Here is a 14,913-nt window from a genome sequence, read left to right on the forward strand (position 1 = left end):
GGTAATAAGCCCCATTCAACTGCCCCTGTCCAATGAGAATGTCCTGTTAATGGCTGTTGTACTCTGAGAGACATGGAAACTGTTGACAGATAAGCCCAGCTTCCTAAAGTTCATAGCGAACTTGACACAACTAATTGACTGAATACTGTATTTATTGGTCATATGTAGAGCTGCAACAGTTAATCGATTTAGTCGATTAAAATCGACGATTGAAAACGTTACCAACGTTTTCGATCGTCGATTCGTCGGGTATCAATTGATTTTCCTGTTCGGGGCTCGACACGCGGCCTGAAGCACACGTCACACGCTGCTCACGTACCGCTGCGCCCGCCGTGCTAATGAGGAAAAGCAATTGTGCTGATCATTTTATTTAAGAAAAACATCTCTGATTAGGCTCTGATGAAAATGTCCATTTTCTGTCTTGTGGCAGTTTCTTTCTTTTCCATTGAGGGACACAGGGATTCTTAGACTGTGGGTTATACTGCCAACTATGGGAGAAATGGACACTGGCTACATCAAAGATCACAACAACAAATCCAAATAAAACCAGATAATGTGTCATCAGAACTCCCATCCAGAAGAAAGGATATACACTATATTGCCAAAAGTATTGGGACGCCGGCCTTTAGACGTACATGAACTTTAATGGCATCCCAGTCTTAGTCCGTAGGGTTCAATATTGAGTTACATGTTGGAAGAGGAAGGGGCTATCCCCAAACTGTTCCCACAAAGTTGGGAGCATGAAAATGTCTTGGTATGCTGATGCCTTAGGAGTTCCCTTCAGTGGAACTAAGGGACCAAACCCAACCCCTGAAAAACAAAAAAGCAACCCCACACCATAATCCCCCCTCCACCAAACTTTACACTTGGCACAATGCAGTCAGGCAAGTACCGTTCTCCTGGCAACTGCCACACCCAGACACGTCCATCGGATTGCCAGACAGAGAAGTGTGATTCGTCACTCCAGAGAACATGTCTCCACTTCTCTAGAGTCCAGTGACGGCGTGCTTTACACCACTGCATCCGGCGCTTTGCATTGCACTTGGTAATGTAAGGCTTGGATGCAGCTGCTCGGCCATGGAAACCCATTCCGTGAAGCTCTCTACGCACTGTTGTTGTGCCAATCTAAAGGCCACACGAAGTTTGGAGGTCTGTAGCTATTGACTCTGCAGACAGTTGCTGACTTCTGCGCACTGTGCCCTTCATCATGAGCTGACCCCGGTCTGTCATTTTACATGGCCTACCACTTCATGGCTGATTTGCTGTTGTTCCCAGTTGCTTCCACTTTGTTGTAATACCACTAACAGTTGACTGTGGAATATTTAGTAGCAAGGAAATTTCACGGATGGACTTATTGCACAGGTGGCAGCCTATCACAGTACCACGCTTGAATTCACTGAGCTCCTGAGTGCGACCCATTCTTTTACAAATGTTTGTAGAAGCGTCTGCACGCCTAGGTGCTTGATTTTATACACCTGTGGCCATGGAGGTGATTGGAACACCTGAATCCAATGATTTGGAGGGGTGTCCTAATACTTTTGGCAATATAGTGTATGTCCATCCACTGCGATGGAATGCATATAGGGAACACATGAAGAAATACTTGGGATCAAAATGAAAGTAGGGATCATATAGATGTACAAATACACATGTGTCCGTGTTGATGGACACTCTAATCCACTACATCCAATCCCAGTGCCGTTATGCATCTTGGGGTGTTTTTGCTACGAATCACCCTGCTACACAATTTCACACAGATAAGGGCTGGGGGTCCTTAAGAGTACCTCAAATGTGGATCCCTACAGCTGTATATTCCACTTTCATACAACCGATACCATAATTGACTGCACATATGCGATCAAAATGCTTGTCACATCATATAGTCCTTGTGCAAAATATACATAAAGTGCAATGTATGGAAAGGTCTCACCCAGCATCTTCATGTAAAGCATCCCAATGTGGAGCCAAAGATCAAAGTGTCCACCATTCAAATGAGTCTGTACACGGGCTGCATATTGTCTCCAGTAGTAAGTGTAGGGGGAACAGCCAATGAGACCTACATCGGTATGCTGTAATCATGCTACATTGCTAACGCATTTTGTAACTTCAACATCATCACATGTTAAATCCTTTAAGTTTTTCCAGTCAGCCAAGGGCACAGGTTTTCCCAGTTTATACTGGTGTTCCCTCTGCACTTGGTTCCTGTGTAAAGGGGGCCATTATGGTCTGGTTCAAATGTCTGTTGGGGACTATCTCTGACCCATGGGTCACAAACATCCATCCCTCTGCTAAATCCGACACAGACACACTGAACTTCTCTGATTTGGTCAGGACCCCTCTGCCAATCAGGTGCACTCTACTAGAACTGTGGGCGCTTCTTGGACTTTTTGGCATCAAGCAACTTTTTCCCGGATTTGGAAGGCTGCCACCTGGTCTTCTGTACCCACATTCTCTAAGCTTTTCCAGGTGGCTTTACGCCTCATCTGATGCCAGCTTCTGGCATAGGGGCCTTTAGGCAGCTCTTGGAGCTGTAGGCAATCCACAATGTTCTGCTGTTTCTTCGGTCTGTTATCGCTTGTTTACTGTGTTGCCCACCCCTCTGTTGGACTGTTTTTGAATGTACTAACAGTCTAAGAATTCCTGTGTCCTCATACTCGCCATAAAATACTTTTTCATTGAGTTCTTTAACAGACACAGGTCTCACCACTCTGTTGTTATGTTCATGCTCTCTGTACTCGTTTGCTACAAAACTGAGAAATGCTGGTAGTGGGTGGGGTTATCCTGTGTTGGCTCTGATTTTTTTTGTTGCCAGTAGCATTTGTCTTGCAGTCGGCAGTATAACCTGACAGCCATACCCTCAATTAACTCCAAGAGAAGGATTTTATGGTGAGTACAAAAAGCCTATTATTTTTTATTTGAGACGCTAAACCTATTCACTGGTCACTACCCTGGACCTAGTATGCAACACATGAGTTACTGAATTGCTGCGTCCAACAGTGCTTAATCACACAGGTGTTATACTGTGTAATACATTACTTGTAATCCAGCGTTGCTCAATTTGTTGGAAATATTACTACTATAGCTCCAGACATCACGCAGGGGCCACACATATTCAATATATGTAATACTGTAGGCAACTCTCAGACTGCAGACATAATACAGGTGTGGTTGAATTCTAGAAACATGTTACAGAAGAGAGTCGGAGACGAGATATGTTACAGAGACTGCTAGAGACTACAGCCCCTTTGCAAATCCATGACTTTACTCTTTCTACTGACATCTGCAGCCCAGGGTCACATAATAGGTATGAGAGGGCTGTATGTGGCCAGGCTGTAGCTTGAGCTCTACGTATAAACTCTACATAATTTTTTTTTTAGCAATATGTTTCCTAATTACAAGAGCACAAAGACAGCAAGCTGTGTTAACATCTCTACTTTTAAACTGAGAAAATAATAAGGGTACTTATCTGTGAAGCATCTAACAGCATACCTCTTTCCATTTCCTTCCTAGAATGTGCAAGGAAAAGAAAGAGTAGTAATTGCCAGAAGAAGGACTTTGCACTTAGCAGGAGAAGTTTGCTCTTAGTTTGGAGAATGAGGGGAAACTCTGCTGACTTCCATCACCCAATCATGTTCAAGAAAAAATGCTGTTTGTTTTTTCCTTGCACATGATTGGGTATTCTTTACAAAGTTTCACCACATTCACTAAGCTATAGGAAACCTCCCCTGTAAAGTACAAGTTCCCTTGCAAAGTGAACAGCCTATTTGCCTTTAGTAAATAAACCCCAAATGTCTTCAGGGCTTTAACCATTTGTTAGGACAGACAGTCCTGCTCATCTAGTTTACAAGTTATAATGAAATCTGCCAGCACAGTAACAGTACAACAGGGTTAATTCTATGAAACAAAACTCCCCCCAACCTCCTAGAGAGTGATTTCGAAGGAGGATTGGCAATTCTGAAGTTAACACATTGAACATCTACAAAAAGTAAGCAAATTTGAATTTTGATTGATATAATTCATATTAGAGTCTTTTCCTGCTATTTCTTCTATTTCAGTGCCCTTACAATTCTGGATCCAACTATCACAAGTAGCAAAAAACTGAGGGAGTTCGTCTTGTATCCTAGCCCCTAGTTCTTCCATTCTCTGTTGAAAAAACCTCTCCTCCATCCATTCCCGCAGTGTGTGAGATTCTGTTGATTTCCAATGCCACGGTATAACTGTCCAGGCTGCGCTTAGGAAAAAATGAAGGAGGCCCCTCTTTGCTGTTGCTATCCCCCCTGGAAGAATGAAAAGCAAAGCTATCTGCGGTGTACACTCCACTTTTGTTTTGGATATATGCTCGTAGACATTTAATACCTTTGTCCAAAAAGGTTTAATCCGAGGGCACTTCCATCATATATGTGTAATTGTCCCTGACGATTGTTGACATCTCCAGCATTTACTAGAGGCCTGTGGGAAAAGTGCATGCAATTTGGCTGGGCAACGGTACCACCTTGTTAAGATTTTAAAATTTCCTTCCTGTAATTTACTTGACACCGAAAGCTTATGTGTCAATGTATATAAATGTATGCGTTCTCTATCCGAGAACCTGCAATTCAGTTCTCTTTCCCATTCCCTTATATAATATGGTATCTTTGGAGTTGCTAATAACAACAATATGTTATATAAGACCGAAACTAGATGTTGCGGTGCCCTTTCTCTCAGGCACAGTTTTTCCATTGATGTCATTTCTCTATGTGTCTGCCCCCTGCTCTGAACCATTTTATAAAAGTATTGAAACTGAATGTATCTCAACCATTGTCCCCTCCTTTCAGTTGCTTCCCCAATCAATTCAGTATAAGATTTCAATCCATCCTCACTCAGATAATTCAAAACCCTCACATTTATGGATAAATCTGTTACAGACCTGGCCACTTAACGCTTGTGTAAAACACCATGGGGCAGATTTATCATTCTTCCAGCCAGCCATATTCTGGCTGAATGCCATTTGCACAACATTCCCGACACTAGATGGAGCCAAGGAGCATAAGAAATTCCTTTGTTCCTTGGCTTCCTCCAGTAGTGGGAATGCCGTGCGAATGCCATTTTCCAAGCGAAAAGCTGGGCGGAAGATGTTTAAATCTGCCCACATGCATAACAATATGTTTGTTTTGCTGAGTTTTCATAACTAGTGGAAAAAAACACTAGCCAAAAACCCAGACAATTGAAACTGGCCACACAAAAAAAATAAAAAAATACAGAAGTAGAAGTTATCTTAAAGTGATATTAAAGTCAAAATGTTTTTAAGCTACTTCAAAAGCTGATTAAACCACTTACAATGGATGCTGCTTCTTGATGGTAAAAATGTTTCAGCTTCCTGCAGAATTAGCTGATCCCCTGAGCACAGGTTCTGATATCTGGTTTTAGGGTGGCTCCCCTCCCTTGCAGGGTCCTATGGAGTCACCCTTATATGTGCCTATAAGTTGTGTGTGTTGCCACAAACACTCGGGCACAGCATGGCAAGCCACTTCCCTTGCTACTACTCCTCCACCTTCTTTCTCCAAGCTAGTAGATAGACAGCTGCTGGAGACTTTGCTGTCCATTGTGATCTAGCACTGAACAGGAAGTTCTGGGGAGCTGAGACAGTTGAAGCTGTTCAGAAACATAATGACTAAGTGCTTGGGTGAACATGTACAGAAATACTTTGCTGGGCAATGTATATTTGTTTGATCTGGATTATTAAAAAAAAAAAAATTGAGCGTTTAATACTACTGTAAGAGTCCAGTGCTAACTGCACATGCGCTAACGGTGCGTTGCTGCACGAACCGGAACAAATCCGCGCCATCTGCGCATGTGCCAAGGGCGCGTCATTGCGCTAACCCGCGCATGCGCAGAAGGCATCCTTCAGCAAGGCGGGAAAGGGCCCAGGAGGCGCACAGGAAGTGACCTAAACTCCAATCATCACTTCCTCTATATAAGCCTGGACACTGCCAAATTGCTGGATTATCTTCAGTCTCTCCTTGTTCCTGTGCTGGTGTGTTATCTGTTTGGACTTGTTGTGACCTGGAACCATTGTGACTACTCTTGTTTGCTGCCTGCCCTTGACCCCGGCTTGGATCTCGGCCATTCTTCTGCTTTGTCCTTTTTGTACTTTGCTGCCCGATTGGAACCGACCCTGGCTTGGATCTTGACCATTCTTCTGCTTAACCCTTTTGTACAACATTGCCCGATTGGACATGAACTCGGCTCAAGTCTTGGATATAGGCTTGCACGGTGCTCCACACCACTGGCACTCGTGCCACTCGGTGTCCGCCATCCCCAGAGGCCTCAAGACCCTAGGTGCAAGGGAGGCCTCCTCACTACTACAGTCTCACCTCAGGTACATGACATATGTGACAACTACTTTAACTGAATGCATTCCGCAAAACTAGAGTTGCGGGCAGCTGAAAATATATGCATATCTCATCTTTCTTGTATAATTTGAGCTTTGCACTGCACATCCAATCTCTCAATACTGCCTATTGGTCTGAAGGCTGCCCCATCACAAAACAGTACCAATAGGGGGCTTGGAAAATGCACCTTTTTTTAAATATGCTTATATAGAATTTTTGTGAAAGGTTCAAACATAAAAAACACATAAATAATACAAAAAACACAAGAGATAAATACTACTACATTTGTATTTTATTGTGGAACCAAGTTTGTTTCCTTTACATCAAATATCCTCAGTGGAAGTGGGGTATTGCACACAAATATCATAAAAGCACTACATATTACTTCACTGTAAACTAATGTTCTACATTAGATATGAACTGGTAGAGTAGAGGTGATGTGGGATTATAAGACAATACCATACACAGCTGCAGACCGACACAAACACCATTCAGAATGAGAGAGGAGTGTAAGGACCTTCCCTGCCAGCCACAAGTTCCTGTCAGACAATTGGGAGATAGACAGCGGCATGCATACGTATTGAAGCATAGTTCAGAGTTGCCATTGTATCTTGGTTAGTGCAGCCCAGTCTTGGGGGGAATGTTACCTGCGGCTCCATAGCATCCAGAGCCTAGAAGCTAGAGTAGTGCAGAGAAGCTTGAGAAAATCCTTGTCTTTCGAGTCTTTTTTCCAAAAAGACAACACCTGTCAATCATCACTTATCCCACTTGTAAATTTGAGCATGTATAAAGTCTTTTTTAAGGTTTACTTGTTTGGCTGCTCCAGAGAATGTAAGTAAACAATTTGTGTTGGTTTTACCAAGTCCTCAACGGTTTTTCAGATACATCAAATGTGTAACAGCTCTGATCACCGATTTGTTGTAGAAGAGTGGAGATATTGGCTTGCAAATACATAAAGTTAATGTCTACATATATTACAAATTAAATATAAAAAAGAGGAATTTGCTTTCTTTCCCAGTATTGTGAAAGCGTAATACATGTCAAGAGTACAACTGCACATTCCTTTTGGATATCATACTGTAGGTATCAATGTGCTCTGAAGCTGAAAACAGTACAAAATCAGTGCAAAAACACAGTCCATAGCAGCTAATCTAGTTTATTGTTCATTTTTGACCTGGTGAAGACCTGAGCAAATTAAATTTTAAGGTTCAAGAAGCTGGAGGAAAGATAAGTGTCTGTGCTGCTTACACTGACCAATCAGATACCAGCTACCATTACTCCAGTGTAGGAGAGAAAATATAAGCAGCAAGCATTTGATTTGTTGCTTTGCGCTACAAAGACACTTTCCGTCTGTGTATTATAAAAGTGCCCAGCTGTTTTTCAGCAGATTGCTTTCCATGGCACAGAAAGCATGGTTCAACAAGAGGAATCAACCCAACCCTGCTCACCTAGCTAGTTTTTGTATATTACTGTATGGAGGTGGACACATTAAGACTCTGTTAATTAGGGCTTTATTTTTTAGGTGGCAGCAGGCTAACCTATATAGCAAATATCTTACTTGCTATAAACCTCTAATGCTAATATCTATTAAAATATTATTTTCGGAAAATTAAGCAACTTAAAATACTTATTTACTGATGAGCATGTCAACCCAGAGGCTGCAGGGTGTTTTGTTTGAAATTAGTACTTATTGCCACAACATATACTCTATTGAACTCTTTGGACAACTATCCTTGAAAAAAGTATAATCTGAACAATTAAGAGGTCAGAAAGATTTGTAGGCAATTTGTAGTTACTTCATAGCATGTTATTAACTTCTTCATTATAGCCTAATTTCCAACAAATGCCATGGAGAATGGGTTTGTTTGTTTGTTTGTTTGTTATCTTTAGATAAGCTTTGATATCTTTGCATTTGGCATGTTGTCCCCATGTATGGACAGACAACAGATGGCAGTTACCCACCAATCAGGGTGGGCCCATAAATAATAAACAGGCAGAATTAGAGTTTGTTCTGATTTTACTTCAAAGCACACTAGTACATACAATCTAACTTTCATTTACCAAATTACTGCATTGTGAAAATTACAGAGGACACACAACATACAATGAAGACAACCATTTTGTGTGCCCAGTGAGTATCCAATCCCAATAGAAAATAACAACGTCACTAGTCATGAAGCAGAACTTGTATTTCTTTGAATCGGGTTTTGCGCACAAAGTATGGCTGCTCTCACTGCATGTGGATATCTGTTCCACTTATATTGGGCCGCTTGTATGAAATCTGATGGGAAGGCCCAGCAAAGGTGTTGGCCAAAGAACTCAGTCTTGTATTAGAATGGTTAATATGGGCAACACCTTCACTGGCCTCTTCGGCAGGATTTATAAGTGAGGCACATTGTGTTTCCTACAACTTAAAACTATATTTCTATTATATCCACCTGTTCATCAGAGGAAAGATCAATCATTATTAGCAGAACCTGGATACAGTTTATATCACTTCTTGTTGGTTCTTCTGTAACACCTTATACATTTATGAAGCACACGGGGTTATTCATAAAAGGGCGAAGAGTTTGGAAAAGGCAGGAGAAGTGAACAATCTAGGACAACATAGCTTATTTGGAAAAATCCTCCATTCCAGCTAGGTTGTCCTAGATTGTTCACTTTTCCTGCCTTCCCCAAACTCTTCACCCTTTTGTGAATAACCCTGACAGTGTTACTTACATATATAGAGCTGGACAAAACACCAGTGGATGTGTTGACCATAGCAGCCAAACAGATACTTCCTGTAAATTATACATTTTCCATTGGATTAGTCACTATGGACAACAACCACGCTGGCCCCTCTTCCAGGACATGAGACTCAAAAGCAACATCAGATCCCTGATACAATTTATATCAATATCATGTCATATTAACTTGTCCACAACCCCTTCATAGCACAATTACAAAGAAATAAAATTTACTCTGTCCACTTGGAATGTAATCAATACATAGTACTCCTTGTCCTGCAATCACTAAATATTCCTATAAAACAAATTCATTTTGATGGTTTCTAGAAATAAATCTATACTATGACCCCTAATAGTTGTTTGCAACTAATACAGTCATTATTTACATTCATTCCCGTTCTGATAAGGTTTGTTTGCACATTTCAATAAAGTATTACTCCGCCAGCCATGGGCAAATTTTAAATCCTCCGGTTGTATTTTTGTAGTAGCTGAATGAAACTTCTCTTAAATTTGCCAGGCTTAGGAAGTGTGTCTTCAATGCAGGATGAAGACAAATTTGGTGAGAACTCAGTTTCCATGGATCAGTAGCTGATGTCATGTAATTCTTGCTTTCGAGAGTTTTATTAACTCTGCTATGAGATGCTTGATATTTGTTTAGTTTGGCAGGTTTTAAAGTATCTTTTCTGCAGTAAATAAATGTTTTCACAGGGTTCACAGTTACCCATCCTTCAAAGCTGTCAATTGGCAAACAGTGAAAATGACTCACTGCCTTACAAAAGATATCAGTTTATTTAATAAGGTTAAGCAAAGTGCAATGCAGTAACCTATAGTAATTAATAAGAATTCAGTTTATTGTTGTCAGATTGGATTGTATGCTATAGGATTACTAGATGTTAAGCATAGTCACTGCACTCAGAACTACCTTATTAATCAATACATGCATTACACTGCTTTGTTAATATCTACTTATTCAATGAGAGTGTTTAAACAAATGATTTAATATCCAGTTTAAAATGCCAAGTTAAATAGAAATCTTAGGGAAGACCATAAAATATTTGTAATGATTTTTGTATTTACCCCTCTATACTTCTGTACGCATACGTACATATGGGCATTAGGTAGGAAAACACTTAGGTGCTACCTAGAACACAGGTTGCATTCTAGTTCCCGTTGTTCCTATAGCAATCTGCTTTCACGATAAGCACAACTATTTATTGGAAAATAACAAAACTAGTGCAAAGGAAACTGAAGGCAGATATCGCAAAGGGTATAACTATAGGTTTTTATAGCTCTTAGCTCCCTGTCATGAATGCTAATGCTATACAGTTGTATGTCTTGTGTTAGGATCATACCACTGTATTTTTCAGGATTTTATGGATCTCTTGTGTGAACTGATAGAACAAGTGCCCATAGGCAGTGCCAGACTAGCTAAGCAAATTGAATACTGTCAGCAAAAAGACTGAATCTTTCTATCAATGTTGTGTATTTTTTACACCAACAGCAAATTAATAAATATAATTCCCTACAATAAAAATAAATTTGTTTGTCCTAATTCACAGCATTAAGTGGACTATACAAGTCCAAAACAGTACCAAAACAGTGCAAATAATACCATATTAAATAAATATACAAAAAATTAAAAGTAACAAAAAAGTGGCATAGCAAATTTACATCTTACATATATCACATAGGGTCGTGCAGTTTACTTTCTTTTTATGCATTTGGTTTATCCAATAAAATATTTAGATTTTCCTTTCCTGACCGTTACCAACACTGATTTAAGCATGGGAATGAAGAAAAACTTTAAAGGAGAACTCCATGTGGGATGCACCTGTAGGCTAAGGATTGGTATGTCCAATGTGTACCCCTGTTCTGTTGATTTACAGTGTGAATGTCTCAGGGTAAGCCAGTTCCAGCACCAGTTAGCCTGTGTCTCCTTCCCTGACTGTCCTGCAGACTGACAGCTAGTGGATAGAGACTGAAGCTTCTGGTCCCAGAAGTCATTCAGACTGGGGATTTCAGGCATATTGTATTCCTGAAAGCATAACAGATGACACAATAGTGTTATCAACACATTATGCTCCCCCACCCAGCTCAATTGATCTCCTGTAAGATGTAACTTTTTACAATATAGTGCACCATTTTGTGAGCGCAACCTAATAATACATCCTACCACCTCTCTAGGACTAGCGGTCAACTGTTTTTGAACAGTGTTCCTGAACATAGGCTCAGGACACGCAAATAGCTTACTACAAGGCCATTTTGCAGTAAAGCCAATTTAATTCTGAACATCGTGATTCATGATACACGAGTGAATCACATGTAAACACTCTGCCATCCATAAGTCTATAAACAATTTGATTATAACGTATACTGGAAAAGAAAATTCTAAATACTAATCTTGCCCATCCCAACTCCTCAAACAAGGAACATTCGCTAATCATTATACAATTGCAAGAAATAACAACCTTTTCTTTAAAAAAAACTGCCAAACTCAATTGCATTGTACGTTACATACAATAAAAATGGGATCTGTACAGTTGTTAATAATTGTTAAATAAATAAAATAAAAAATCGAACTAGCATATGACAAAGGCGGGCAATCGGTAACCATAAAAATAAAAATGCAACTCGACTTTCAACTTGCCTGGCAAAGTGGTCAACAGCCACTCATTGCACATCAATGCAGCTTTGGTCAAATGATCTCCATTCTGTTGTATCCCATCAGCTTAGCTCTTGAATCCCAACACAAGCATGCAGACACCTCTGCAGTTACACACTTGCATACTGCTGTCAATTGTACATTTGCCAACTTACATTTAAAAATAAGTGCATTAAGTATCTTTGTACATTCAAGTCACTTTCTAAGGCAAATTGTCAAACCGAATGTACTCCCCGAAGCTTTGGTATTTTGCTTTCTGTGTACCAACCATGAATTGTAATGTAAGGAGATCTGTCAAGGTGAATTTAGTAGAAGAATGCCTTAGACACAATGTATTTTTGGTGCCCATGTGTTCCTTAGTGACTTTCACTAGCATGACTTGACCTACAGCAGGTAAACTATTCATATAATGCAATGCTTTACATATCCAAATGTGACAACCCTAATGTTTGCTACATTTTGCCAAATATGATTGAATAGAAAATTATGCCCTCATGTTTAACTTGGGAGGAGGGAGAAAGGCTTAGACCCCGTTATTCTGGTCATAGATAGTATTAACTGAACGTCCAATGCAATCTTTGATGAAAATCACAAGCTGACAAGACCTTAGTGAGGATGTTATTTGCAGTGTATCTGCAATATATATCTATATATATCTATATATATATATCTATATATATAAAACTAAAATCTGTGTTGGCAAGACACAGGATAGCATTGGGCAATATATAGTTCTGCAGTTATTTGTAATCTCTAGGTGACATTTCCATTAATCAGCTGTGTTAAGGTGCGGCAATGAGTAGCGGTCTCCTCACAGTTCAATCTTGCATGCTGGGAAAGATTCATCTTGCATAACAACAGTGCTGCTGCTAGCCAGCACCATTATATTGAGGTCCTGCTGTTTCTCATGTGTCTCCTGGTACCACTCTCGCATGACTTCTGAATCATGAGTAGGAATTAACGTAACCTGAAAAACATATGTACATGTTTTCAGTAAATCGATACATAAGACTCTATATACCACCCTTATGACATTTCCAATGTAACCTTCATTGTACTGTGAAGCCACCCATTATGTAAGTGATGCACAATGGTGATTGACAGCTCAATTTACTAATGGGTTTTACAATTACCTTTACATTTACTCAGCGTGTATTTTTCGGCTGACAACTGGATTTGCCATAATTTCATAGCAGCATTGTGATTCAAGGGATCCTCTCGTGAACAGAAGTACGTTCACCATACTCTCTTCCTGCAGCAAGGACTACAAAGCTGTTCCTTTTACCTCATTACACGTGAAAGCACCTAGAATATGCATGCAGCTCAAGAGTTGTGATTCTACTGTCTGCTTACATATTCTGGGTCAGTGGCATCACCTGTCATGAAACTGAAGGATCAGATGGACAACCCTACAGGATATATCGTACCATGCTATAAAGGGAAGTCTGAGGTTAAAGGTATTCATCTTGTGGTAAATTCCCCTTTAAACAATATATAAATACAAACTTTTTTTATCTTTCAATAAAAATAGGGAATGGGTAAAGCTGTCCCATTGGGGTGATTTTGCCTTTAATTACTGTACTGGGGACATGATAGAAATAAGGGTGAAATCTCTCAGAAGAAAGGGGAAATCCCTTCTTGGACAGCTATCACCAAAATATGTGTCCTCATTGGAAGATGTCTCATCTTCAGTAACAGCGACAGCTGTGCAATTTTGTATCTTTTTATCCATACTATAAGGCCCCGTTCCCACTGAGCGATTTATCGCGCGGTAATTCCCGCGATATCGTGGCTATTTACCGCGCGATATCGCTCTCCAATGCAATCCAATGGGGCTCTGTCCGTCGCTGTCGCGGGTCGTGCGTCGCTACAGCAGGACCCTAATGGTCACCAGGACATATAGGGAGGTTGAGTCTCCCCAGCAGGGACACAAACAGCAATAAAAAACTGACAAATAATCCAACTAATGGAATTTTCCAGTGGCTACAAAATGGAATGAGAGATTCCTAAGAGGTTAACAGTGATCATTAGTGACCATCATAACATGAATTGTTTAATGAAAATATGAAATAAGGCATAAACAACATTCAATTGTACATATTTACCTGCATATTGCTTCCCCACTGAGCTTTGCCTTCTAGAAGAGCATCTAGTACATCCCGATTAGGTTCTCCAGCTGCTGCATCATTTCCACTCACTACATAGTATGAGGATCGTACCCGCTTGAAAAACTCCACATCAACATTCTTGCTGCTGCTGTGATTGGGTATATAGACCAGGTCTAGGTATACCGGTGGGCCTGGGGGCACAGCTGCTGTCTTCGAAGATTTTGCAGATGCACCTCCTAAAATCAGAGATGAATAAGTGATTGTTATTGTACCACATTTTCATGTTTTGTCTTTTGTTTCTTATTTTTGTTTTGTGTTTTTAAGTCTGCTGTGAATCTGCAATTCGGAAATGCCAAATCCAATTATGAAGGAATGCTATGCAAATATAGCACCCCTGCTACAGCTAACATACCATTAGTTGTTATATCTGCCAGCTTCCTCTCTGCTGTATACTCTACCTATCTGCTCAACACATTCCTGTTCTTCCTCCATTTGTCTCTGCACATTATTGCTAGACTGGCAGGAGAGCAGATTAGTGTACCTCTGTAAGAGGGCAGGCAAAAAATGGTTATGGAGACATTTGTTTTAGGGAACAGAAATAGCTCTGTTAATGGTAATATTCTGTGTATTGTTTTTACAGAACATATGCAACCATTTTAGGAAGTTTAAAAAAAAATAGTTTTTTGGTGCTGAGACAAAAACAATGACTCTGTGCATACTTTAGATGGCCTTTATAAAAGCATAGTAAAATGATAGAACAAAAGTATATTGTAAGGGAAAGTTTTGCATATTTTTGGTGAGCAAATATTTTAGTTATTTAACATACAGTATGTTAAAGTAATCTTAGATTGGACTTTGACATTTTTACATGGTTTACTCATATATTTGTAGGGACATGTTTTCCCAACAGCCTTGCTGCAAAAGTGTTTTGATGTTTTGCAAGGTATATGGTTCTCAGGGATTTTCATTATCACATTAGTCATTAGTGGTTTGGGTCAATATCTATCAAAACAGCTAAGCCCTGTTCTAGAAGGATACTTCCC

General features: G+C 40.0%; 2 protein-coding genes and 1 long non-coding RNA gene across 3 annotated transcripts in view; 1 reads left to right on the forward strand and 2 right to left on the reverse strand.

Annotated features, from left to right (window-relative positions):
* The window catches only part of MRPS27 (mitochondrial ribosomal protein S27), a 93,678-nt gene extending 86,023 nt beyond the window's left edge, over window positions 1-7,655 (forward strand). Inside the window, exon 13 of the mRNA XM_018558238.1 lies at window positions 7,644-7,655. The gene's annotated coding sequence lies outside the window, so the exon portion shown is untranslated. The remainder of the gene's footprint in view (window positions 1-7,643) is intronic.
* LOC108788478 overlaps window positions 1-12,278 on the reverse strand; it is a 12,949-nt gene extending 671 nt beyond the window's left edge. The window contains exons 1-2 of the long non-coding RNA XR_001941342.1: window positions 11,497-12,278; window positions 7,857-7,867 (exon numbers count right to left, since the gene is read on the reverse strand). This is a non-coding gene — a long non-coding RNA (uncharacterized LOC108788478). The remainder of the gene's footprint in view (window positions 1-7,856; window positions 7,868-11,496) is intronic.
* A 128-nt stretch (window positions 12,279-12,406) lies between these two features.
* MAP1B (microtubule associated protein 1B) overlaps window positions 12,407-14,913 on the reverse strand; it is a 59,318-nt gene continuing 56,811 nt past the window's right edge. The window contains exons 7-8 of the mRNA XM_018558237.1: window positions 13,868-14,106; window positions 12,407-12,729 (exon numbers count right to left, since the gene is read on the reverse strand). Coding sequence (XP_018413739.1) covers window positions 12,574-12,729; window positions 13,868-14,106 — 395 coding nt within the window. The 3' untranslated portion in view covers window positions 12,407-12,573. The remainder of the gene's footprint in view (window positions 12,730-13,867; window positions 14,107-14,913) is intronic.

This window comes from Nanorana parkeri, unplaced genomic scaffold (genome assembly GCF_000935625.1).
Source record: "Nanorana parkeri isolate BGI_ZX_2015 unplaced genomic scaffold, ASM93562v1 scaffold327, whole genome shotgun sequence".
NCBI classification, from domain to species: domain Eukaryota; kingdom Metazoa; phylum Chordata; class Amphibia; order Anura; family Dicroglossidae; genus Nanorana; species Nanorana parkeri.